Consider the following 26,584-nt stretch of genomic DNA (forward strand, 5'->3'; position numbering starts at 1 on the left):
TTTTGAGAAATGTTTCGTCAAGACTTATACACCTTCACATTCACCCAAGAGAATAATAGCCATACATAAATAACCTCAAAGTTAAGCAATGTTCCCTTTGTAACACAGAAGTAAATGTACTGGGGCTAAAGGCGTAGTTCATAGAGTATGTACTTGGCCTGCATAAGACCCTGGATTTAGTTCCTCTGAGAGAAAGAGAGAGGGGAGAGATTATGAACATTTACTGTTCCTTTATTAATAGAAAAGCTTTCTATTCAATACACAAACACTAGATGTTGGCTGACCTGGAGATGCAGCTTAGTGGCAGAGCATGTGCCTAGCATGGACAAGGGCCTGGATTATTATTCACGGGTGTGAAAATGAACTCAGATAAGATAAAGAAGCCCTGGAGATGGATGCATGGGTCGTTTGGCTCCATGATTTAACCTGACAGAAGGATATCAGAAAGTGGTTGGAAGTTACTAATGCCTAGTAAATTTGGAACATTCTGAGTTATTTCTATAGATAACTTAGGAACTTCCTTCTCTAGGAATACCTTTAAAATGCCTTTAAGAATCACAAGTTCTGACATACAACCTTCTTCATAGTACATATTGCTTCAGAATATGAGATCGAGTTAGGTTTTAAATTTGTACATTAATTTTATACCTAACAATGTATCATTAAGGTACCCATGCTTCAATGTAAAAGAAGAAAATCGAGTATAGGTTCCACTTCTCTTATTTGTCTCAGATACAGAAGCCAGAGCCCGTGAAACTGGAACAAGAGTGGGACAAAGGGCAATCCTCCACCTGCACTGTCGTCTGTTCACCTGAGTCAAGGTAAATGTGCTCATTTCAATAGTAATGAAGAAGAAGGTAACTTCACAGGCACTGGTTCCTGTGAGGCCTTAATCTTTCCTTCATCTTTTTTCTTAGCATCCAGCATGCCAATATCTGGTGAGTGCAAACATGCAGTGTTCCCATTTCAGCATTCTGTCCTGTGGTGCCCTACACTAGATTCTGGTTTTCCTGCCACAAAGAAACAGGTGCTTTGTGATGTCTATATTTGAATGTCAGAAATAGAATATCAACAGTCATATATAAACCTTGGTGGAAAGGTGTTTTCATATCTCTAAGGCAATGGTTCTCAAACTTCCCAAAGCTGTGACCCTTTAATACAGTTCCTCATGTTGGGGTGACCCCCAACCACAAAATTACTTCATTGGTACTTCATAATTGGAGTTTTAAAGCTGTTATGAATTGTAAAGTAAATGTCTGACATGGAGGATATCAGATCTGAGACGCTCAGAGAGGTCCCGGCCCACAGATTGAGAACCGGGCACAGGACAGGCTGGGTCATCTCGTTAGTGTCCACTCGCTTCTCCTCATTTGCCATCAGGATTCTCCTTTCCATATTGTAAATGGAGCCCAGGGCACCTCATCCTAGGTAGTACTCAACAAGGGAGCTACACTCTTCACCACCGATATCAAATACGTTTCTGAACCATGATGATCATTTTCTATTTAAAAATGAGCTAATGTACTGTCTGTTAACTGAATGTCCTCTTCTGCCACAGCTCGTTAGGTTGAGGTCCAGTTCTCAAACTCAGATACTAGGAAGTGGAACTTCTGTGGGGGTAATAGATGATGCCCATGCCGTTATAGGGGAGAACTCCTAAAGCCCCCTCCCTGCATCTGGAAGCCATGGTGAGAAGATACCCATGCCATTACAGAGGAGAACTCCCAAAGGCCCTCCCTGCATCTAGAAGCCATGGCGGGAAGGCAGCAGACTATGAGGCGGAAAGCAGTCCTCACCAGACGCCAAGCCTACCATTGTCTGGTATTCAAATTTGCCATCTGTGAGAACTGAAGTTTGTTATTTAAAAGTAACCCACACTGGAGCAATGTGTTAGCATAATCCAAATGGACTAGGTCACTGATGGAAAAAAACATCTCACAAATTGTATTTCTTTCCAGAATAGGATGCCTTTGCTTTGACTGAGTCTTGGGCTTTCACTGCCAGTGTGGGTGATGAAGAGGGGGCAGAGAGGAAATAAAACAATTAAAGACTGGAAAAGGAAAGCCTGCTGCGATGGCTCACACCTGCATCCCCACACTGGGATGTGGAGGCAGGAGGATTAGGAGCTGAAGGCCAGTCTAGGCTACATGAGACCTTTTCTCAATAAATGAAATGAAATGAAAGCCAGAAAGAAAGGAGATGGGGTGGGGAGGGAAGGGAAGAGGGAAGGGAAACTGATGGGTGTGTTATCATCATCTCATTAATGTGATTGTGGCATTCACTCCAGCGATGACACGCCTCCGTTTTACCATCCGAGTCTTTAAACACGACAAATAGATCCCACCCTGTCTCATCACAACATCACCATATCAGGACAGAGGATGCTGTTCTACTCATGAGGTTTGCTTTGTCATCGTCATCGACTCCCAGAGGCGCTCTGACCTCAGACAACCATGGAAGAGCTCTCCCGTCACTATTGACAAGACTCACTTTCCTACGCTCTTCGGCAAAAGGAGTCAGGTAGGCTCTACCCTTCTACGTCTCATTTTCTTCAACCTAATATTTTTGTCAGGTATCAGGAAAGGCCCATGAAGGGAAAACTTCTGGTCAACAGAACAGAATCTCTGGCCATGTTGGAAACCTCGTATTCCAGCTGGGGTGTGTCAATCACCTGGACAAGGATCTCCCCTAAGAAGGTGGGTTTGTCTTTAGCCATGCTAAAAAACTTAGGTAAAATTATTATTCCTTTAAAGAGATGCTGTATTTTTCCTTCCCAGAATTCCCTCTGCTTAACACAGTTCCATAAACCAAGACACCATGAGATTTAGTAGTGTCTCAGCTCGGGTCACTATTGCTGTGACGAAACACCATGACCAAAGCAACTTGGGAAGGAAGGGGCTTTTTTTGCCTTAAACTTTCATATCACTGTTTGTCGTCAAAGGAAGACAGGACAGGAACTCCAACAGGGCAGGAACCTGGAGGCCATGATGATGATGCAGAGGCCATGGTTTGGCTTGCTCCTCGTGGTTGGCTCATCCTGCTTTCTTAGAATCCAGAACCCTTAGCCCAGCGATGGCACCATTCACAATAGGCTGAGCCCTCCCGTCAGTCACCAATGAAGGAACTGCCCTGCAGGTCATTCTTGGAGGCATTTCTCAACTGACATTCCCTCCTCTAAGGTGACTTCAGGGTGCGTCAAATTGGTGTAAAACTCGTCAGTGCAAGAGGGATCTGCTCACTTGTTTGGGTCCTAACTCTGAAAGGGATAACTTTCCCTTTCTTTCTTTCTCCTCTTTATTTGTAACGCTGGACAGAATTTATGCTTTTCCTGATACTTTGGGCTTTATTATCCTTTCTCTAAGGCTCCTCTCCCCATCTTGGGGATGCCTTTTACCCTGTGACAGACCCCCATGCTGCGCTGACACAGCAGGGCTTTTCCCTTCCCTCCTCCTATTCCCTGAGTCGCTGCTGAGATTTACGGCTTGACTACACGGAAATATTTTTCTTTAAAACTAAAAATACTGTCATTGAACTTCCTTTTGAATACCAACTTAAATGCCTTCATTAATGAAGCTTAGAACCCCCACTGTGGGACTCAGACTTCCCTAAAATCATTGTGATATTCTACTGTTGTGAGTATGTGACATCTGGAAAAAGACCATAGACTCAATCGGTCATCATTAAAGGACTTATTGATTAGCTGCTAGCAGGACTACAGCCTTATAGCCAGTCTCAGGCCTGTCATGAAGGAGGGGTGTGGGCAAGGGTTTTTAAAGGCGAAAGTCATGAGTATCCGTACTATCTACACAAGAAGGTAACAAATGGTCTGTTCTGCCAAGTTAAATAATGACCCAAAACAATCTCTGGGTATCTGCATTAGCAAGTTACAGAGCCAACAAAGCAGTTAGTTATATAACAAGTAGATGGTCATGTATGTGGCTGTGTGGGGGTCACTGAGTCCAGGCCACTGGGAACTTATCTTCCAGGGATCAGAGTCAGAAAAAATGGCTGGTGGGTACCAAGGTGGATGCCTGGCATAAAAGGGGGTTTCTTTAGCCATAGCACCAACAAACACATTGCTGTAGTAGCAGTATATCATATAGATACATTACACCAGAATCTGTTTAGCCTGTCAGCTACTGATGACCAAATCATTTCTAACTTTGGGTGCACAACAGTTGCGAGATGGCATAGGGATGTCATTTGAGCAAGTGTTAATTCCACTAGGGAAAAGAACGAAGAATAGAATGGCCAAGTCACTGATATGGCAACGGTATGGTTTACTTAATAACAAGTGCAAAACTGTTTTCCATAATGATGATAACATTTTTCAGTCTCCCAAGAATACATGGGCAATATATTTCTCTTACATCCTCATCAATATTTAATAATGTTACCTTTATCTCCTTGGCTGCTTAAAGACCGCAGCTGTCATGAGTGATGCGGGAATTATTCCTAGCAGAAAGTTCATGACCAATCTACTTCTGTCTCCTGACTAGTTTGGGGTGTCAACTTGACACGAGCTAGAGTCACCAGAGAGGAAGGATCCTCAGATGAGGGAACACCTCCATGAGGTCCAGCTGTAAGGCATAGTCTCTATTAGTGATCAGTGGGGGAGGGCCCAGCCCATGGTGGGTGGTGCCATCCCTGGGCAGGTGGTCCTGGGTTCTATAAGAAAGCAGCCTGAGCAAGCCAGAGGGAACAAGCCAATATACAGTTTCCCACCATGGCCTCTGCCTGAGCTCCTGCCTCCAGGATCCTGCCCTGTCCGAGGTCCTGTGCTGACTTCCGTCAGTGGTGGACAGCAATGCGGAAGTGTAAGCTGAATAAACCTTTTCTCCACAACTGACTTTTTGGTCGTGGTGTTTCCTTGTAGCAATAGAAACCCTGTCTAAGACATCCTGGAGGGCTACAGTATCCAAGAAAGGAAATCAGGAAAAACTTAGGCAAAATGTACAAAACCACATGGATGTCATTTTTACAGCTGGATTCGGAACCCATTTTGGTGGTGGCAACACAACTGGCTTTGGCATGATTTGTGATTGGATTATACAAAGGGAAAATGAGCCTAAACTTGTGTACTTAAAGACATGACCTGTGTGGGGGTGGGGAGGTGGGGCAAGAAGACCTTAAGAAAAGAAGGGAAGCAACCCAAGAACAGAGAAAGCTCCGGGGACTGCAGGGGCCAAAGAAGACCGCATGAGAGCAAGAGGAGTAAAGATTCCAGAGAGTTCGTCTGCAAGTATGGAAGGCAAAGAGCGGCTGACAAACTGTGAAATGCACATTTAACATTGCTGCGCTCTTTACCCCAGTGAGACAATTTGTAAACACATTACTATACGTTCTAACTCTTGCTGGTCACCGACACTTATCTGTCCCATGATCGTATCTAGAACGGATCATCATGTCCCTGAGTTCTTGTTCCTTTCCCACTATATCCAGTCCCTCCAGGGTCTAGAGGACCAGACAGGCCACACTCTTTCCGCGAAAGCTGATGACCCTACTGGGTATGATGCAATCCCTCTTTGACCTTGAATCTGGGCCTTGGAGCCAACTTCAGACTGCCAGGAAGTAAGGGGGACTGGCTGTGGAAGCAACTCACAGAGGGAGCCATCTCGAGTGCCTTTTTCTCACGCGCACACACAAACATGTCCACCCTCACTCTTGGGACTTTCTGTTACTGCCAAGGATGCAATCCAGGGCCTCCCATGTGCTGATTCTCATCCTTGACATAACCGAGGGCTGTAGGGGAGGAGAGTGAGTCCAGTTGTTAAGATGTCTTCTGACCCCTGAATGGTTCCTTCTTGTCTCCTTCACTGGTGTCTGGTAACCTAATGGAATCTGATTTAAGCTTCCTAATGTTAAGCCTCATCTTGGCTGCCAACTACCAAGTATCTTGTTTTGGTATGTACTCTGAGGCCTGAGTTTGCTCACAATCTGTCCTGAACAGCTTCCATTCCTTGGAAAACGTTTTAGAGCTTTGTTCTCATGACCTGTCTCTCTTTCAAAAATCCAGAGTCACTTTCCCTAGCAGAGAGGGCAGGGGCTTGTTTCCGTCTGCACACACGTCTCTCTGTCAGCAGGGTTCTGTCAGCTGTATGCTTCCGTCTGCACACACGTCTCTGTCAGCAGGGTTCTGTCAGCTGTATGCTTCCGTCTGCACACACGTCTCTGTCAGCAGGGTTCTGTCAGCTGTATGCTTCCGTCTGCACACACGTCTCTGTCAGCAGGGTTCTGTCAGCTGTATGCTTCCGTCTGCACACACGTCTCTGTCAGCAGGGTTCTGTCAGCTGTATGCTTCCGTCTGCACACATGTCTCTCTGTCAGCAGGGTTCTGTCAGCTGTATGCTTCCGTCTGCATACACGTCTCTGTCAGCAGGGTTCTGTCAGCTGTATGCTTCCGTCTGCACACACGTCTCTGTCAGCAGGGTTCTATGTCAGCTGTATGCTTCCGTCTGCATACACGTCTCTGTCAGCAGGGTTCTGTCAGCTGTATGCTTCCGTCTGCATACACGTCTCTGTCAGCAGGGTTCTGTCAGCTGTATGCTTCCGTCTGCATACACGTCTCTGTCAGCAGGGTTCTATGTCAGCTGTATGCTTCCGTCTGCACACACGTCTCTGTCAGCAGGGTTCTATGTCAGCTGTATGCTTCCGTCTGCATACACGTCTCTGTCAGCAGGGTTCTGTCAGCTGTATGCTTCCGTCTGCATACACGTCTCTGTCAGCAGGATTCTATGTCAGCTGTATGCTTCCGTCTGCACACACGTCTCTGTCAGCAGGGTTCTATGTCAGCTGTATGCTTCCGTCTGCACACACGTCTCTGTCAGCAGGGTTCTGTCAGCTGTATGCTTCCGTCTGCACACACGTCTCTGTCAGCAGGGTTCTGTCAGCTGTATGCTTCCGTCTGCACACACGTCTCTGTCAGCAGGGTTCTGTCAGCTGTATGCTTCCGTCTGCACACACGTCTCTGTCAGCAGGGTTCTGTCAGCTGTATGCTTCCGTCTGCACACATGTCTCTCTGTCAGCAGGGTTCTGTCAGCTGTATGCTTCCGTCTGCATACACGTCTCTGTCAGCAGGGTTCTGTCAGCTGTATGCTTCCGTCTGCACACACGTCTCTGTCAGCAGGGTTCTGTCAGCTGTATGCTTCTGTCTGCACACATGTCTCTCTGTCAGCAGGGTTCTGTCAGCTGTATGCTTCCGTCTGCATACACGTCTCTGTCAGCAGGGTTCTGTCAGCTGTATGCTTCCGTCTGCACACACGTCTCTGTCAGCAGGGTTCTATGTCAGCTGTATGCTTCCGTCTGCATACACGTCTCTGTCAGCAGGGTTCTATGTCAGCTGTATGCTTCCATCTGCATACACGTCTCTGTCAGCAGGGTTCTGTCAGCTGTATGCTTCCGTCTGCACACACGTCTCTGTCAGCAGGGTTCTATGTCAGCTGTATGCTTCCGTCTGCATACACGTCTCTGTCAGCAGGGTTCTGTCAGCTGTATGCTTCCGTCTGCACACACGTCTCTGTCAGCAGGGTTCTGTCAGCTGTATGCCTCCGTCTGCACACACGTCTCTGTCAGCAGGGTTCTGTCAGCCGTATGCTTTTTCTCTTCTGGTCATCTCTCTTGCCTTCCCCGCTACAGAACCCCTTCCCTACAAGTGAGAGGAGTGAGGCTGCTGGCTCTGCTGCTCCTAAGCCTTCTGCAGTTGGTGTAGAGACTCCACTGAGTCATGGGTGGAAGTGTGAAAGGAGCCCCTGACTGCTTGCTGCACTCTCCTATCTCTGTAACTTGGAGGAGGTGGAAGGGAGTGAGAAACTGTGGCCTCCTGCCTTCCTTGGAGGCACTGTAACCCCAGGCTGGGAACTGAGGCCAGAGAGCCAGTCTGGGATGGATCTGTTATGCTGAGCTGAGAAGAAGAGAAACAGCTGGTCATGCATGGCTCCTCTACCAGGGCACACACCCTTAGAGATATTCAGACTTTCTTGGGTGAATGTTGATGTGCTGTACACCCCTGAGACAATTTCTAGAGTTGCTAAAGGGTTATCATAATCTCATGGAATGTTTTATCATTGTTTCACTAGAGAGTAGATACACAGAGCTGCCCATACCTTCGCTCTGGCTCTGAGAGTTTCTGAATGTGTATCCTACTGTGAGCTCTAGTCACAGGTCTCTCCTAACGGGGTGGGGGGCATTTTCCACATTCACCTGGGCAGTTTACATAGCTCCTACCTGCGTATCCCCAGACTCGTTCCTTTGGGGTTTCTGCCCTGCTCTGCAGAGCAGCAGGCCCTGCAGCTGTTTCTGGGGCTCCCGCATGAGCTGGATTCCAGCTCTATGCCTAGTGAGAGGCAGGAGAAAAGGCAGAAGGGGAAGCCAAGAATCCGTCCCTTCTTCTCTTTGCCTCAGGTCCTGCTTGCTATGGTCTGGGCCCCAGGGTCCTGTCTGACAGGCCCTATGTGGCTCTGTCATCGTTAGGTGATGTGCCAAGGTCTTGCTCCTGCCTGAGGAGGAGGCCTTCCAACTGAGGGACAGTGTCTTCCTTGTCACGTTACTCTGAACTTTTCACTATCTGTGTGACCAGTGTAGCACAATAGAATCCTTTTGTTATCAAGATTTGAAAGGGTGACTCTTAATGGGATAGTTGAGGTGGAGGAAGGACAGAGATGAGAGCAAGGAAAGAGATATTTTGATTGAGGGAGCCATTATGGGGCTAGCAAGAAACCTGGCACTAGAGAATTTCCCAGGAATTCACAAGGATGACTCCAGCTAAGATTCTAAGCGATAGAGAGTGCCTGAACTGTCCTTGCCCTGTAGTCAGATTGATGACTATCTTAAATGTCACATAGAACCTTCATCTAGCAACTGATGGAAGCAGAGGCAGGGAGCCACAGCTGGACTGAGCTCCCAATGTTCAGTCAAACATTGGGAGGAATGAGAATACGAGCAAAGAGGTCAAGACCATGATGGGTTCACCCACTGAAACAGTCTACCTGAGCTAATGGAAGCTCACCAACTCCAGTCGGACAGGGAAGGAAACAACATAGGTCCAAACTAGTCCCTCTGAATGTGGGTGACACTGGCACCAGGGTTTATCCCTACTGCTTGTACTGGCTTTTTTGGAACCCATTCCCTTTGGAGGGATACCTTGCTCAGCCTAGATTTAAAAGGGAGGGCCTTGGACCTTCCCCAAAGCAATGTGCCTTCCCTCCCTGAGGGAATAGGTGGGGATGGGGTAGGGAAGGGGAGGAGGGAAGGGGGTAGGAACTGGGATTGGTATGTAAAGTTTAAAAAAAAAGATTGTTGTCTTTTTAAAATAAATAAATAGACAAAAAGAAAGGGTGACTCTTCCTCCTCATTAGGCCCTGACTGGGAAGCCACAGCGCTTCTTGTCCTGTCCTCCCCACTGAGTCCTCCTCCTATCCTCATCAGCATCCATCCTTTCCTTGTCCTGTCCTCCCCACTGAGTCCTCCTCCTATCCTCATCAGCATCCATCCTTTCCTTGTCCTGTCCTCCCCACTGAGTCCTCCTCCTATCCTCATCAGCATCCATCCTTTCCTTGTCCTGTCCTCCCCACTGAGTCCTCCTCCTATTCTCATCAGCATCATCCTTTCTTGATCATTTGTGTTGCTTGACTGGCTTCCTATTCCCTTGCCTTGATTTTCCTCACTTCTCTTGTGGCAAACAGATCTCAACTCTTCTCCTTTTTTTTTTTTTTTTTTGTGGTTCCAGGATTGGGCCTCAAACCTCTTCAAAATAAACATATCTTGACCACTGAACTATACCATAGTGATCAATGCATTTCCATGATGGTTTATGCCTTTGGTCTTTTAATGAATTCTCCCTACATGTAATGAATTGTATGTCTCCTAAGTTTAAAAGTAGCTTCGTTTCAGCCTTCATATTTTAGTCGTAATCCGTCTGAACCCTGTTAGTGTACAGTGGAGTGGGTTTATCTCACTTAAACTCCATCCTCTTCCTCACTGACCGTACGGTACTCGTACTCTTAGGATTTCCTTCTGGAACCTCTATTCTGCCCAGAATTATGACCTTTCTCCATATGTTATTATCAACATACTCCTACAGAATCAGTGTCTACTCCAAAACTCATTGGTTAGATACCAGTTTTATGGTATTTCTAGGCATGCTCTGGAGAAGTGAGAGCAGGGATTTCATATCTAGGTAGGGTTCGTGCCCTTATAAGAGAGACTCAAGGGAACTTCCTTCTCCTTCCAGCCTGAGGACACTGTGAGAAGATGCCCTCTATGAAATAGGAAGAGAGATCTCATCAGGTTTTGGAGCTGCCAGTGCCAAGGTTGTATACTTGCCTGCCTGTGAGTTAGAGAGATGGATTTTTGTTTTCAGTAACCCACCAAGTCCATGGGGATTTGTTACAGCAGCCTGAGGTAGCCATGATGTTCTATAAGTTGCCTGTTAAATTGGGTAAGAATCTAGGACCTCTGGTGAAGGTCACTTCCTTCTTTCGCAGCTATCTTGGTGTTTCTTGCTCTTGCTGTCACTCTTCCATGTAAATTTAAAAACCGTCTGATCCATTTCCAACAAAATTCTACGTGGAAGTCTGATTAGAATTAGTTTGGATCTGTATGTAGATCAACTAGCTGAATGGGAGAACTTCCATTTTTTAGGGAATGTGGCCTCCAAGTCTATTAGAATAGTCTCTTTCATGCTGTGCTCCCGTCCTTAGTGTCTTCCATAAGAGCTAACGTTGTTGATGGAGTGTGGTCCTGGGTGGCAGTGTGTGCTTGTCACCTGTGTCCCTGGTTCACTCCCCTGCACGCTTCCCACCAGATTTTTGACGGTCAGTCTTAAAGGTCTTATGGTCTTTCCTGCAGTGTGTTTCTAGATGCACTTTGTGTTTTGGTAAGTGGCGTTGCTCTATTTAATGGCACCTTTGAGACAGTTGTTGGTGGTATGTAAAAGCACAGAGTGATTTTGTACATTAATTTTCCACCTATTTCCCTTTTATTCTAACAAGTAAGCTCCATTGGGTTGTCTATAAAGCTGTTGCTAAGTTGGGTTTATTACACTTTCTCCTGTTTCTAGAGAGGTCATGATATAAGTTCCCCTACAGTCTGCTTTTGTTCTTGAGCTGAGCTGAGCAGTAGAGAGTGAGCCTGAGGAACCATCTGGCTCTCACTGGATAACCAGACAGCCTAGCGTGGCAGGCTGGCCCTGTTTGTGATGTGTCAGTTAACCAGGAGATTGGCGACTTGGAACCAAAGTTTCTAAACCAGAGACTTGAGGACAACCCCCCAGAATCTCCCAGAATCCCACAGAAATGTGTAAACAACTTAGCTGATGGAGGCCATCCCTCTGAAAGGGAAGGCTGTGTTTGGGAGAAAAGGGACACCCAGGGAGGCAGCTCAGTTGTGTAGACTCTGAGACTGGAGAGCACGTGGGTCTAAAGATGCCAGAACTCGGTGGCACAAAGAGCTCAATTACTGGGAAGGAACGATAATGCCGAGGAAGGCCTGAAGGCCTGGACAGACAGGTGAGCTGGAGTGCTGGAGTGGAATTAGCTCTTCTCTAGTTACAGCCACGTGTGTGCCTGTTTGAACTGCACAGACGTGGTCATTACTCATCCAAAAGCACAACAACAACAACAATTAATCCTGTATGTACTGGCAAAAGAATTACTCACTATCTGTTGTGCCCACCTGATATCCAGAAACAGATACACGATCAAACAGGAATGAGGAACGCTTACTATAATTTTTCTTCTGTGAACCAACATTGACAAAGCATCTCGCAGGCCCAAACCGTGTAAAGTCATTCTAAGGGTTCAGCTGGATGATTGCTCCAGTGCCTGTTCAAAAATTAAATGACAGCTGGGTGTGTTTGCGTGGACCTGCAGCCCCAGGCGGAGAAGGATGACCTCAGATCTGAGAGCAGCATGAACTACAGAGGCACAACTGTCTCAAGTGCATAAAGCAGAACAAATTAACGACTTAATTAAAGAATGGCAATGGGGAAGTTCACCCGATTAGCTCACCCGATAGCCAGCACTATCAGGGCCTATAGACTTCCAGGATGGTGACAGAACACTGGACGGATCCCCCTGACTGACCCAGGCGATTATCTCATTGAAAATCTCTTGCCTCACTCCCGAAAGCTACAAAAGCTAGATAACAGATCAGGCCATTTCAAAGCCCAAAGCATTGGGTCTGTGCGTCCCTTAGTTTACTTTTCTGTTCCTATGCCAGAGTGAGAGGTGCTGAACTTGTAGACCCGGGTGTAGCTAAAACTAGGGTACCTCTCATAATTATTCTATAACTCAGGTACTTTTCTTAGAATGTCAAACATTCGTATTTTTAAAGCAACCTGAATCATTTTTCTCCATACCCTTCCCTAGAGTCTATGTTTACAAAAATCTAAATATTACAGAATAGGGTTGGGTCCGAATAGCTCCGTGCATCAGAAAAGGCCAGCTTAGGACGTACATGTAGGCTCTGGTATTGAGAGGGAATCACGAAAACGACCTAATCAGTTTCTGTAAGCAGCAGGCTCCAGGGTTGGTCTCAATCAGGGGCGCTGAGAGCAAATAGAAAGTTCAGGTCTGAGTGGAGAAGCAGGGAGGGGGCGTGAGGAAAGCTGCTCCTTTATGCAGTGGGCCACTAGGGTGCTCAGGGTGGACACATGCCCCCACCCTCTCCAGCCAAGCGTGCACCCAACCCGGGAGGAAAACGGAGCTTTGAGGAGTGGCCTTGGAAGTACCTGAAGAAGCGCTTTTGCAGGTTTTTAAAAAACACACAAAGAAAACATTCCTGGGGGGGCTGGAGAGATGGCTCAGAGGTTAAGATCATTGTTTGCTCTTCCAAAGGTCCTGAGTTCAATTCCCAGCAACCACATGGTGGCTCACAACCATCTGTAATGAGGTCTGCTGCCCTCTTCTGGCCTGCAGGCATACACACAGACAGAATATTGTATACATAATAAATAAATAAACAAATAAATAAATGTAAAAAAAAAAGAAAACATTCCTGGGAAATTGCTTAAAAATTGCTGGCGCCTTGGCGATGCGGTGCGCACATCACATCACTGCGGTTCACAGCACCGCGGAGGAAGAAAGAGGAGGCCATTGTTTAGACTTAGAGGGAATTTGTTCCATTCGCATCCCCTCACTACTGGCTCAGGCACACTGCAATCACTCCTCGAATGCCTTGAGAATTTATTCATATGCAAGAAAACAAAGTACATTTATTATGTTGCCACCATTCTCTCCATACCTATTGCTGCATATTTAACCTATGCTTGGGACCCGTTTCCTATCAATACACCAAGAACTGCAGCCTATGGTTGTAGCACAGAGGACTTGGTGCTGGAGCTGTTTTATCTTAGGGCTCTTTTCCCTGGCATTTATCTGGTCCTTCTAAAGGATAAGAACTCTTTTGAGAAACTGTAACTATAATACTAATCCCCATTACACTTTATTTCCTCCTCCTCTTCTTTTTCTTTTTGGTTTTCGAGACAGGGTTTCTTTGTGTAGCCTTTACTGTCCTAGAACTAGCTCTATAGACCAGTTGGCATTGAATTCATAGTAATCTGCCTGCTTATGCCTCCAAAGTGCTGGGATTAAGATATAACCAGCACTGTCCAGTTCCCAGTGAACTTTTTAACATTAACTAACATCCTAACACATCTGCCTATCTAAATTAAATGCCAGGTAAGTTTTTAAAACTAGGAATCTTTGCATATGAATCTCTCTCTCTTTTTCTTTTTTAATTTTTTGAGACAGGGTTTCTCTGTAGCTTTGGAGCCTGTCCGGGAACTAGCTCTTGTAGACCAGGCTGGCCTCGAACTCACAGAGATCTGCCTGTCCTGCCTCCCTAGTGCTGGGGTTAAAGGCATGCATCACCACTGCCCAGCAAAGCAATACTACCCAACGTGGGGGCATGAATGCTTCTGAATCTTAATAAGACGAACATATTGAAGCTGGTTGGTACATCTTTTAGAAAGCCTTTCTTTATGTTCCTTGGATTATAATTCTTGAAGATCCCAGGTCACTATAAGGTGGTGCTCCCTATAGATGGCCCAGGCTGAGAGCATCTCTGTGGTGTGCCCTGGCATAATCACTGTCCTCCCTAGTTTGTAGACAGTGACAGTCTGATCCAGGGACCCGGGTATGTGGCATAGCACGGTCAGTGTGTAGTTTGCTGTGCATGTGTCCTTTTATTAGGAAGCATGCTGTCTGCCCTTCCGTAATCCTAGTCCAGTTAATTGGGCACAGAAGTGGTAGTTGATTTTGAAACGAAATGTCCCCTCATGAAGATCTTCATGACCTCGGTGAGAGACGCCAGTAAGAGAAATGCATACATTGGAAGGACGGAATCCATGTCGTCTTTCCCTTTCACAAGAATCATGTTTCCATTTTGTTTAGAGGCTTTTCAGTGCAACACAGCCTGCCTTTTCCTTCTGGGTGGGAGAAGCTTTCCAGTTTAGAAGGCAGACGTTCACGCACGCGCGCACACACGGTCTGCTGATCATTCACTTTGGAAACTAAACACAGTTCAAGTTGCTGCATGAATTAAAGAGGGGGGATCCAATTGACTTGGTGAAGTTGCGGCCACCCCAGGGTCTTTAGTTCCAGGAGGTTCTGAGTAGCAGCCTTGTCTACCCAGAGACATTGCCTTCCTTTTTCATCTCGTGCGGGAAGGAGGGGCTGACACTGGTCACCTGCAGGAGACCAGGAGTTGGACCCCACAGATGCTCACGAGCTACAGAACCCCACACCTAGCAAAAACTTCTTCCTAGTCTGGCCCCAGAGCTAGGAACTAGACAGGGAGAGGGGTGGATGAGGTGAGGGGGCGGGGAGGGCTAGGCTCCGCCCTTCTGTTACTTCTCTCAACCTGGCACAGGTACCCGCAGACCAGAGCCTGCAGCAGTCTCTATCTCCTCTGCTTTCAAGAGGTTGGACGTGGTGCAGAACCCAGAGAAGTCCGTGCCCAGCCATGGGGAGCCGCGTTTCTCGGGAAGATTTTGAGTGGGTCGACACCAATGAGCCGCATGCACAGAGGAGGCTCGAGATCCTGGGTGAGGTCTTGTGGCTATGCACCATAGTGTGTTGTGTGGTCTCTGCTCAGGTTCCCAATAGAAGGAGAGGCCTAGGCTAGGTTCTGGGTGCTCACAGCCTTGGGGATGCATGGCAGAGGCTGGTCCCTGGGCATGGGCACCCTCAACCCAACCTGCTGATTTGGGTTAAGGATCTCCAGACTGAGACATCCCAGGCCTTATCCACTAGCTAGGAGACTCTAAGGATGTCCAATGGGCAGTGGATTTCCTAAATAGCCTGCCACTGGAGTGTGAGGCACAGGAAGTGGTCCTGGGAAATCTTGGGGTCCCTGAAGCCAACTACATGTGAACCAATGCAGATAAGTTCCCTTGAGGGGCCCCAGGGATTCCTGGAGAGAACAGGTCCTGGTGTGCTTGTATCTCCTGTCTTTGTGAGCCTACCACAAACCTGGGACCACAAGGGCAGCTCATAGACAATTCTCATCCTTTCTGGCTGTCAGGGTGAAGAAACTGGAGCACAGATGACAGCCAAATACAGAAATACCTGGCTTGTCCTGGAAGTTGTTTAGGGCTTTAAACCAGTCTGACCAGGTCTTACAGCTCTAGAGTAGACAGGGAACCTCTGTGCTCACAGGGAATGCTCTTCCCTCCCAGCTGAGTTGGGTTCTTTCTGACATTCCCTAACCTCCCCTCGTTCCAGGGTTTTGACTTTTCTGCCTTTTAGAAGCTGCAGTGAGAAGGAAGGAGGTCAATGCTGGGGGGAGGATTCTAACCCGGTTTAGACCGCCTGCAAAGAGCATGCTTTTCACCTCTTCTGTCTGTAGAAGTACACCGTGAGGACCCCACACCCTCTGCTGTCCCCAACACAGCGCTTGAACCATGAGCATGTCCCCAAAGTCACAACACCCTAGAGGGCAGTGACTCTTGCTGCCTCTGTATAGTGTACACTGTGCCAAAGTCACCACTCACAGTCACAGATGGGACAGGGAGACTGTGATGGAAATAAAGTCAACACTACACGACAAACTGACACTTCAAGGCACACCTTCAAGAGAAAAATCACTCCCTTCCTAAGAAGTTCATGAAACCGCTAGAGTTATCTGATCTACCAGACACGCCTCCAAATCTCAAATGTATAAAATTTATATAAAACAGGGTAACGATGCCAGAAAGAGAACAAAATAACTTCTTAGCAGTAGATGCTACGTAAACTATTGTGCATGAAGTGCTTGGCAAAGAATTTGTGAGAACGGGGCTGGGGATGTAGCTGAGGGGTTGACTGTTTGTACGGCCTGTGTGAGGCCCAGCCAACACCTTACTGAAAGGGGACAGAGCCGAAAGCATTTCCTCCACATTCAGGAAGAAGGCAAGGCTGCTCCTGCTCGGTTTGGTTTTATACTAAGAAGTCCAAGAAAGAGTAAATGGGCCAAAGAGAGACAGGAAATAGAAAGCAGAATGTCAAATGTCCTATTTGCCCAGGTGACTGCACATGCAGGAAAGCCGACTCCACATAAGGCTATTAGACATGACCAGTCAGCAACACAGCAGAACACAGAGGCAGTCAGCAGCCAAGAACTAGCTAATTTGCTGGGCATGGTGGTGAACGCCTGTGTACTAGCTACTCGGGAGGCCGACGCAGGCTAGCCAACATAGCAAGAATCCATCTTTTAAAACCCTTTACCTCTGGGGCTGGAGATATGGCTCAGCAGTTAAGAGGATTTATTGCTCTGCAGACGATCCAGAGTTGGTTTCCAGTACTGACATGACAACTCACAAACACCTGTTACGCCTGTGCCGGGGAGCAGACACCCTTCTGAGCAGCTCACGAACACCTGTTACTCCCCTGCCAGGGTATCAAGACACCCTTCTCTGGCCTCTGAGGACAATGGTACCAAGACACATTCAGGCCAAACATTCATATTGATGACAGGGTTTCTCTGTGCAGCCCTGCAGTCTAGGAACTACTGTCTAGACTGTGTAGACTAGGCTGGCTCTGATAACATCTAGACTGTGTAGACTAGGCTAGCTCTGAAATCAGAGATCTACAGTCCTCTCTCTCTCTCTCTCTCTCTCTCTCTCTCTCTCTCTCTCTCTCTCTCTCTCTCTCGTTCTGGGATTAAAAGTGTGCTTCACCATGCCCAGCTGGCATAAAATAATTTTTTAAAGTTTAACTAAAAGTCCTGAGTTTCTCCATATCCAAAAAAATAAACTTGGTGGGAGAGAGATACTAAGTTCCCCTCACAATAGCCGTAAATAGTTAACTAGCTCAAAGTGAAGTTTACCAATGACATAATAGACTTTGATAATGAAAATTACATAATATTCATGAGAAATTGAAGTAGACACACAAAGTCATGGAAGTATCCACATAGAGGATTTTGAAATTTTACTCCTCCCAGAATATAAAAACTGACTCAAACTGGGCTTGGTGGCACATGCCTTTAATCCAAGCCAGTCAGGCTATGTGGGGAAACCCTGTCTCAAATCAAAACAAAACAAAATAAAACCTGAAAGTGCATCAAATACCTATGTTAAGACCAGAAACAACGGAGAGAAATCATAGGGAAGACAAGTGAAGATTGTGTGTAGAAACAATTTTCTGTATTGGAGCTCAAAGGCAAACAAACACAACAAAAATTGAAAAATAGGGTTTTACTAAAGCAAGTGCCTCTGCAGAGCAGAGAGAGTAATCAACAGAGTGAGAGGGAAAGAATGGAAAGTATTTGCCAACTGGTCATGTGACAGAGGACTAATATCTAGAATGCATGAGGATTATTAAAAAACAACAACAAAACACCCAAGTAATCCAAGTTTAAAAGGAGTAAGTGATAAGAAGCAGCACTCCTCAAAACAAGCAAACAACAAAAACCAAAGCAATAAATGGCCAAGAAATAAATGAAAAAAATTCCCAGTGTCCTTATATAAGAGAAATGTAAACAAACCTGCAATAATATCCCACTATGACTAAAATGACTGTTACTGATTAAACATCGAGAAAGATGCGGTGAGCACCAGGTTCAGTGATAGGCTCTGTCTCAAAATACAAGGTAGAGGGGCTGGAGAGATGGCTCAGTATACGAGCACCTGCTCTTGCAGAGGACCCAGGCACACACCCGATGACTCCAACCACCATAACTCTAGTTCTAGGAGATCTGACGCCTTCTTCTGACCTCCATGTACACGGAGCATACGCGGTGCACATACAGACATGCAGGCAAAAGCCTTATACACATAAAATTAAAAGGTATCTTTTAAAATGTAAACTATAAGGTGGAGAGTGACTAAGGAGCAATTCCTCATTGACTTTTTTTTTAAACTATTTTTATTGTTTATTTAATGTGCATTTGGTGTGAAGGTGTCAGATCCCCCCTGCAACTGGATCTTCAGACAGTTGTGAGCTGCCATGTGGGTGCTGGGAATTGAACCCAGATCCTTTGGAAGAGCAGTCGGTGCTCTTAACCACTGAGCCATCTCTCCAGCCCCTTCCTCATTGACTTTTGCACACAGAACTATGCACATGCTATTCTGTGTAGATAATGTATGGAGGTCAGTATGTCAGATAACAGCAGACATAGAAGGGTAAGTACCACAGCTCCTTCACACGGAAAAGCCACAACAAGTTGATTTGGAAATGGAAACACTGTTGCTACAGATTAGGAAGTGTATCAAGGAGAGGCAGGAAAGGGGAAGATAGATTTGACCTATACAAGGGTGTCTTTTGCTCAAGCACAAAGTCTGCCACCTAAATTCAAGAATATTTAGAAAATAAATAATTGTGCTCCTTTATTATATCATACAGTGTTTTGCATATTATTATTAAATGCTCAGAAATACTAACTAAATGATAAATGACAAATAATTGTTTCTTCAAGGGATAGAATACTTTATTCAATCTTGATTTGTCATTACATCCTTAGAGAAAGTAAAATATTGAGCTAGGAGGCTTTACTTAATGTGTATGTGTCTAAGTGTATATGTGTGCACCAGGTACGTGCTGGCTGGACGGTGAGCCCCAAGGATCCACCTGTCTCTGCCTCCCTAGCATGGGGATTAAAAGATCATGCTAGTACTGGGCAGTGGTGGCATATGTCTTTAATTCCAACATTTGGGGCTCAGAACCAGGAGGATCTCTGTGAGTTCAAGACCAGCCAGGGTTGTGACACAGAGAAACCCTGTCTCGAAAAACCAAAAAGAAAACACACACACAGAGAAAGAGAGAGAGAAGAGAGAAGAGAGAGAGAGAGAGAGAGAGAGAGAGAGAGAGAGAGAGAGAGAGAGAGAGAGAGAGACAGAGAGAGGATCATGCTAGCAAACTTGGTTTTTGTTTGGGTTCTGGAGGTCAAACCCAGGTCTTCATGCTTGCATAGCAAGCGCTTTGCCAGCTGAGCTCTCTCCCCAGGCCCCATCAAAATTTCTTAGCTATGTTCACTATTTTTTTGTAATTATAACTGTATTTTTAGCCACTTATGATTCTTGTTGTTTTTTTTTTTCTTACAGCAAAGTATCCGGAGATAAAATCCTTGATGAAGCCTGACCCCAACCTGATCTGGATCATAACTGCGATGGTTCTCACCCACATAGCTTCCTTTTACTTAGTGAAAGACTTGGAGTGGAAATGGGTCCTATTTTGGTCCTTTGTCTTTGGTAGCTCCATTAACCACTCAATGACTATGGCTATCCATGAGATTTCCCACAATTTCCCCTTTGGCCACTACAGGGCGCTGTGGAACCGCTGGTTTGGAATGTTTGCTAACCTCCCTTTTGGGATTCCATATTCGGTTTCCTATAAAATGTATCACATGGACCATCATCGATACCTCGGAGTGGATGGCATCGATGTGGACGCTCCTTCTCATTTTGAGGGCTGGTTCTTCTGCACCACCTTCAGGAAGCTTGTCTGGGTTGTTTTCCAGCCTTTGTTTATTTTCCTTCGACCTTATTTTGTCAGTCCCAAACCAGTTACTTCTCTGGAAATGATCAATATTGTGGCCCAGATGACTTTTAACAGTATAGTTTACTATGTTTGGGGAATCAAGTCTCTAGTCTACATGTTGACAGCCTCTCTATTTGGCCTGGGTTTGAACCCAATTTCTGGGCATTTTATAGCTGACCATTACATATTATTAAAGGGGCAAGACACCACCTCATATTATGGGCCTTTGAACTTCCTCATGTTCAATGGGGGCTATCATAATGAACACCATGACTTCCCCAGTATTCCTGGAAGCCGCCTTCCACAGGTAAGTGAAGCTTCAATTCATTGTTTTAGTTCTGATCATTATATGATCCAAATTAGTCTTTACTTGCTCATTTTTAAAGAAAACTGGTTTATGTTATCAAACAAAAATTCACTTTAAAAAACATAAAGCAAGCCGGGCGGTGGTTGCACACACTTTTAATCCCAGCACTCGGGAGGCAGAGGCAAGCAGATCTCTGTGAGTTCGAGGCCAGCCTGGTCTAGAAGAGCTAGTTCCAGGACAGGAACCAAAAAAGCTACGAGAAACCCTGTCTCGAAAATAAAAACAAAATAAAAACCCATAAAGCATAGTGTATGCCCAGTGTCTGACAGACTATTTTTACTAAGGTTCACTTTCTTGGATTCTTACATTTGGCCATTACAGTTAGGATTCAGAAGTGTTAGAAGATGCGCAAAATCTATTACTTGGTAGAATAACTCAGTGGGTTATGAAAAGGGGACATGCGATTGGAAGGAGACTTTGGCAGGGTCAGGCCTGGTAAGATCAGGGGATTGATATTATGAAATATGCTGCCCACATGTATAAAATTCCCAACGAATGAAAGCAAAGAAACACCCATCTAAACAAAGCCCATCAGACCAGCATGACGAATGGACGTACACACTACAAGGGGATTTGATTTTTAATTGAGTTACTTTACCCAGTAATAGATTTTGGGCATCTTCTAACACTTCTGAATCCTGACTGTGCATATGATGTGTAGATTGTCCTTATTCGTGAAGAACCATGAGCAAAGGTGGTGCCCTTTGGCTGGCTCGGTATTTTGTCCCTCTGTCTGTCAGACACGCACCTGTCATCTCGTGGCCTCAGTAACACCCACTCTTCACCTTGCTGTGTTTTTCACTTCCAGGTGAGGAAAATAGCAGCGGAGTACTACGATAAACTCCCCCATCACAGCTCCTGGATCAAAGTACTGTATGATTTTGTGATGGATGACACCCTGAGTCCCTACTCACGGATAAAGAGGCCTCCAAAAGGGAACGAGATTCTGGACTAAATATCACAGCCAAAGAAAATCCTCTCCGAGCTTTCTAATAGCCAACACTGTGGAACTATCTCCCCACCCTGGCTCTCTCACTGGTAATTTAACTGAGGGCAGCATACATGCCCAGCAAGAACTCTGCCAAATGAGCTATCCTCCCAGTCTGATTTTTTGCCTGATTAGTCTTGGGATCAGTGATGGACAGAATCTGTCTTGCTACAATTTAAACTCAGATCCCCATGATATTAAGAATTCACTCTGGTTTTCAGTTGGTCTGACGGTTGCAGTGCTCACCTCTGCCTACAGGGTGCTTGCTTGTTGAATTAGCATTCCTGGTGGGTTCTTTACCTATGTCTATCACTTTGTAAGCACATCACGAAATGCCTACGTTACTACAGAATCTTGACCATTAAATTTTACTGTAATAAAAAAAGGCAACCAAATGTGCTGTCAATCAAAATGCATTTACCTTTTTTTTTTTGTATTTCACTATATTTTCTCTATGTTATATGGTTAGTTACATTTGTACTTGGGGAAACTAAGCTTTAAATTCTCTTCCCATGAAAAGGACGAGAAAAGCTCAGAGACTGTGGTGTTCCAGGTCCTAGGGAGGAGACTGACTTGGCGCCCTCTGCTGCACCCAGCTTTAGGTAGTTTACGGGGTTTTGGACTTGGATCTACATGCTTCTACCTTAAGCATTTTACCCATTTCCCCAGTCCTATTACTTCTGTTCTCAAAAGCACAGAGAGCCGAGCGTGCACACCCTGGGAACGTGGGCATCCTGCTTCAGTTTAAGGACAGCATCTCCTTCTACTGTGCACACTGTTAAAAGGAAAAGAAAAAGGAGGTTCCAAAATACGAAGTGACTTCTTTCAGGTTGGCCAGCTTCCTTTTACAGTGGTGGGGAACCGGAACCGGATCTAGCCACCCTCACTCTAAGTTTAAGGCCTGTCTACTGTCTGTGATGATACACTTCAGTTACATATCCACAAGAGCCTCCTTGCTCACATATGAGAGAAGGGGTTGAGAAAGGGTGTCTTTAGTTGGGAACTGGTTATCTAAATGCCAAGATGGAATCTCAGTAGTTTGGAAGGAAATCATCCCCACTGATGGCTGCTTCCTCCACGCTCCTTCCTGTCATCTCACATTCCAAGAGGTGGAGCTGTTTCTGCCTCCAGCCTGGGGTCATAGAACTAAGGAAAGCTGAGAAGGAAAGAGAAGGCAGGCCGGCCACATAGGCACGCATTGTCCACATGCCCGTGTTTGTGACGGGCAGCCTTGCAGGATCTGGCTCGTGCCTGACTCCTTACACACCATGTCCTCCCGTCCCTACCCATTGCTGTGTGCCAGCCCCAACACAGTCCTTTGTTCCATGTTCAAGACTGGCACAAATTAGGGCCTCCTCCACCCCCGCCCCCATACTGGTTCCAATCTGGCCAACTCCTTCCCTATGCCCAGCTCTCAGCTCAGAGGCCTTCTCTTTGAAGAATCCTTTCCTACGCAATTGCTTAATTTTTCGGTTTTACTAAAACCAACCCTGAGACAAGGATCAGGGTATGAGTGGTTTCTCGGGAGAGATACCTTAGGGAAGGGCAAGGGAGTGGGAAATAGGTCAGAAAAGTGAGAGAAATGTGTGCAAAAGAAGTTGCAGAAACCATGGAACACCCAGGCTGGGGCGCAGGCAGGCATGGAGAAGCCACCCAGTGGGCAAGGGCAACTGAACCCCACCCTGACTCCTGGGACAACTCCTGGACTGTCCCGCCAATGGCGATCTCTCGGGTCTGCACGGATGAGTACACTCACTGTATTTTCTCCTTTCCCTGCACGTCACTTGACTTTAAAGGTCTCTCTGAGCAGCAAGGAAGCAGAGCTGCACACTGGTCAGCTCCAGCCTCTCTTCACTCAGCCTTGGTCACTCAAACTCTGTGAAATAGAAAGGGCAGAGAAAGTTCTTAGGCGCAGAGATCCGTGCCGAAGGCCTTTGCACTAAGGATCACTGGTCCTGAGCGGATGGCTAGACAGGAGAGCAGGTACCTGAGCAGAAACTGTGCTGCCCCTCTGGTGCCGCGCCACCTCTTCCACACCATCCTCTAGCTCAGGTCTTAGGGGACGAATGAGGACCTCACTGGCCCAGTGTGGAAGAGGACCCTGATAGGCCTGGAAACGAGATCTGGAAAGGGATACTCAGAGTTCAAGGAACTTGCCCATAGCCAGAAAGCCCCCACAGAGTAGGCTAAGGCTTGCCCCGCTCCCAAGTCTTTAAGGAAACAACACCATCAAAAAAATTAAAAGGCAGCCGGACATGGTGACACACACCTTTAATACCAGCACTCCAGAGGCAGAGGCAGGTGGCTCTCTGAGTTGGAGGTCACCCTGGTCCATATAATTGTAAGTTCCAGGGCAGCTAGGGTTAGGTAGAGAAAGCCTGTCTCAAAACAATATACTATCAAACAAACATTAAAGTGTGTAAAATTTGGGGCTGAAGAGATGACTAGGTGGTTGAGTATACTAGTGCTCTTCCAGAGGACCTGGGTTCGATTCCCAGGACCCACATAGTGGCTAACAGTCATCTATAACATCAGTTCCAGGGATTCAACAACCTCTTGGAGCCTGTGTAAGCACTGCATACATGTGGTGCACAGACACATGTGCAGGCAAAACACGCATACACATAAAAATCTCAAAGAAAAAAAGTTATTTTAAGAAAGAATAAGTTTGGCCGGGCGGTGGTGGTGCATGCCTTTAATCCCAGCACTCGGGAGGCAGAGGCAGGTGGATCTCTGTGAGTTCGAGACCAGCCTGGTCTACAGAGCTAGTTCCAGGACAGGCTCCAAAGCCACAGAGAAACCCTGTCTCGAAAAACCAAAAAAAAAAAAAAAAAGAATAAGTTTTTTTTGTTGTTGGTTTTTTTTGTTTGTTTGGGGTTTTTTTTGGTTTTTTGTTGTTGTTGTTGTTTTGAGACAAGGTTTCTCTGTAGCTTTGGTGCCTGTCCTGGAACTAGCTCTTGTAGACCAAGCTGGCCAAAAATGAATAAGATTTAAGGAGCGTCCAGCATTATCACAAGACATGACCACAGAGAGAGGCCTTCTGCACTCTTAATGTTGCTACTTCCTGGCTTGAGCCAGCTCAAGAAAGGAGAAAGTGCGAGGAGCCAGGTTCAGACTGGTCCACGCAGGTTCTGAAGAGCCATTTGTCACAACTCTTTACTCTGTCCTGTTGCAATAGTGAGTCACAGAGAGGCAGCAAAGTCAACTGCAAACTCACTGAAAGGCCAGCCCAGCAGGGCAGCATCTGCGGCTAATGTTTCCTCCGGCCAGGTGGGTCGAGAGATTTCCTAGCACTGGGTGTTAGAGTGTGTCCTGTTCCATGTCTCCTAGTCACTTGTCGCATGTGCACAACCATATTCCAAGAAGTCAAAGGAAGGGCTTTAAGTGGAGATTCCTGAGCAGGTATTCCTGCTGTGACTTGCTTCAGCTGGGCCGCTGTCCCTCTACTCTCCTAACCGTGGCTTTGACAGAACCATCTGAAAACAAGGCTGAACTGCCCCTCCCTGACAACCCTTCTTGAGCTCCATTCCAGGAGAGCTTGGTGGTCTTAAGATCATGGTGTTATTCTGTCTCCCCATCTCCTCTCTGTGGCAGGTGACTCCAGCAGAGAACCATGTTCTTGGCTCCTGAAGCCAGGAGAGACGGTTGAGCAGTGGGGAATATTCATGACTCTGTGTGGCAGTTGGCTTTGGAGTTCTCAGACTGGGAAAGCATAGACTAGCCTAGGGCTCCACTGTCTTTCCTTACTGGTTTTGCCGCCATTTCTAGCAGACCCCCTGCTGAGCAGGAGCTCCTGGCACCTCTGCCATCGTCAGCTCCTCTGACTGTGGACCTGCAGGGAATGGCATCTGGCAAGGTTTCCAGCGACATTCGAGGTAGCTCAGTCTGCTTGAAACCACCCACTCCTCAAGAAGGTGCCTTGACCAGGTGACTTCTGAGCCCAGAGGAAACCTCCTCCTCTGAAGGCCAACCCAGCCGTTATCTCCCAAAGCTCCTCAGAGCGGCTTCTCTTCCCTTCCCTTCCTTCCAGTCATTTTCCTCAGACCCAGACTATCTGCTTCTGCTTTCATGCTTGCTTTGTTTTTTGTAATTCATTTTTTCTGTACCTTTGTTTAAGTTGGTGACCCTCCAGCCTTGGACTTAGCAGGAATGGGATATCAGCTAGCGCTCCATGCTACCATACTTCCTTGTGACATGCATGTCCCTAAATCTAGTCCTGGGGGGCTGACTTGCGACTTGGGGCTCTCACCTCCTCACCTATGCCCCTGTGTGGTTTACCATTTCCCGAAGCCCATGAGCAAAGTGTAGCATTCCTCCTGTGGGCCAAGCCTCGCCCAGCGATGGGATTATAACAAACATGAGTGCAAAACACCCGAGGAGAATCAGCTGAACAGAGGACATGCTGGGTCTGCACCAGAGCTCTAGAGGTCTTCAGCCCATGAGCAGTTTGCCCTGCTGCTTTCTGTTACTGGAGGCTCACTGACTTTGGTACCATAGCAGAGTCCTTTCCATTTAGCAGGTGCGAAAAAGGGAGAGGACACCCACTGTCCCCTTCAACAGTGTCCAGTGACCTCGCTCCCTTCCTATAGACCTCACTTCTCCAGTAAACAGCTATAAGATGGTCTTACGGGTCAAGCCTATTGTCCAAATTATTCAGCGCCTGAGATGGGATGATCTCATGTTCAAGATTTCCTGTGCTGCAGAAGGAACGCAAGGGTGTCCTGGGCAAAAAGAATAGGCTTCCTGAGGCTGGGAATATTGCTCAATGGTAGAACACTTGCCAAACATCATCCAGGCCCTAGTTTTAATACCAAAACCTTAAGTAAAGGAATAAACAAACGAACAAATCTTTGTGGTACATGACTTAGAGACTTTGGGGCATTTTCCCAGGAGTGGTATCTGATCTAGGATTAAACATGAATGTACTGTATAATTTTAGAGCGCTAAGTGCACAGCTGGCAAGGCGGAGTTCTGTTTTTAGTTGTCTTGCTTTTTAAACGCACACTAATCTTCATAGTGTTGCCCTAATTTACATTACATTCATACAGTGTGTGGGTGCCCATGGAGTCCAGAAGAGTAGCTCAGATCCCCTGGGGCTGGAGTTCCGGGGCTTGTGACCAATCCAATGTGGGTGTTGGGAAGTGAACTGCTGTCCTCTGTAAGAGTAAGAGCTCTTAACCACTGAGCTGTCTCCCCAGCCCTTGTTGTTTTCTTAATGATATTCTGACTGGGGTGGGATCCCACCTCCGTGCAACCTTGACTTACAGTTTCCTG

At 46.4% G+C, this 26,584-nt stretch overlaps 1 protein-coding gene across 1 annotated transcript; it reads left to right on the forward strand.

The window, feature by feature from the left end:
• The first annotated feature begins 19,527 nt into the window (after positions 1-19,527).
• LOC142858407 (sphingolipid delta(4)-desaturase DES1-like) lies at positions 19,528-21,663 on the forward strand. Its single transcript, XM_075987590.1, has 2 exons — positions 19,528-20,262; positions 21,131-21,663. The coding sequence occupies exons 1-2, from the start codon at positions 19,546-19,548 to the stop codon at positions 21,275-21,277; spliced, it is 864 nt and encodes a 287-aa protein (XP_075843705.1). The 5' UTR covers positions 19,528-19,545; the 3' UTR covers positions 21,278-21,663.
• The last annotated feature ends 4,921 nt before the right edge of the window (positions 21,664-26,584 follow it).

Source organism: Microtus pennsylvanicus, chromosome 10 (genome assembly GCF_037038515.1).
Source record: "Microtus pennsylvanicus isolate mMicPen1 chromosome 10, mMicPen1.hap1, whole genome shotgun sequence".
Taxonomy (NCBI): domain Eukaryota; kingdom Metazoa; phylum Chordata; class Mammalia; order Rodentia; family Cricetidae; genus Microtus; species Microtus pennsylvanicus.

What these genes read in the sequence shown, in the direction of transcription:
- LOC142858407 (XM_075987590.1), top strand. Translation starts at nt 19,546, where the DNA reads ATGAAGCCTGACCCCAACCTGATCTGGATCATAACTGCGATGGTTCTC. An exon ending in CTGGAAGCCGCCTTCCACAG is followed by an intron (nt 20,263 to 21,130) that starts GTAAGTGAAGCT and finishes TTTCACTTCCAG; the next exon opens with GTGAGGAAAATAGCAGCGGA.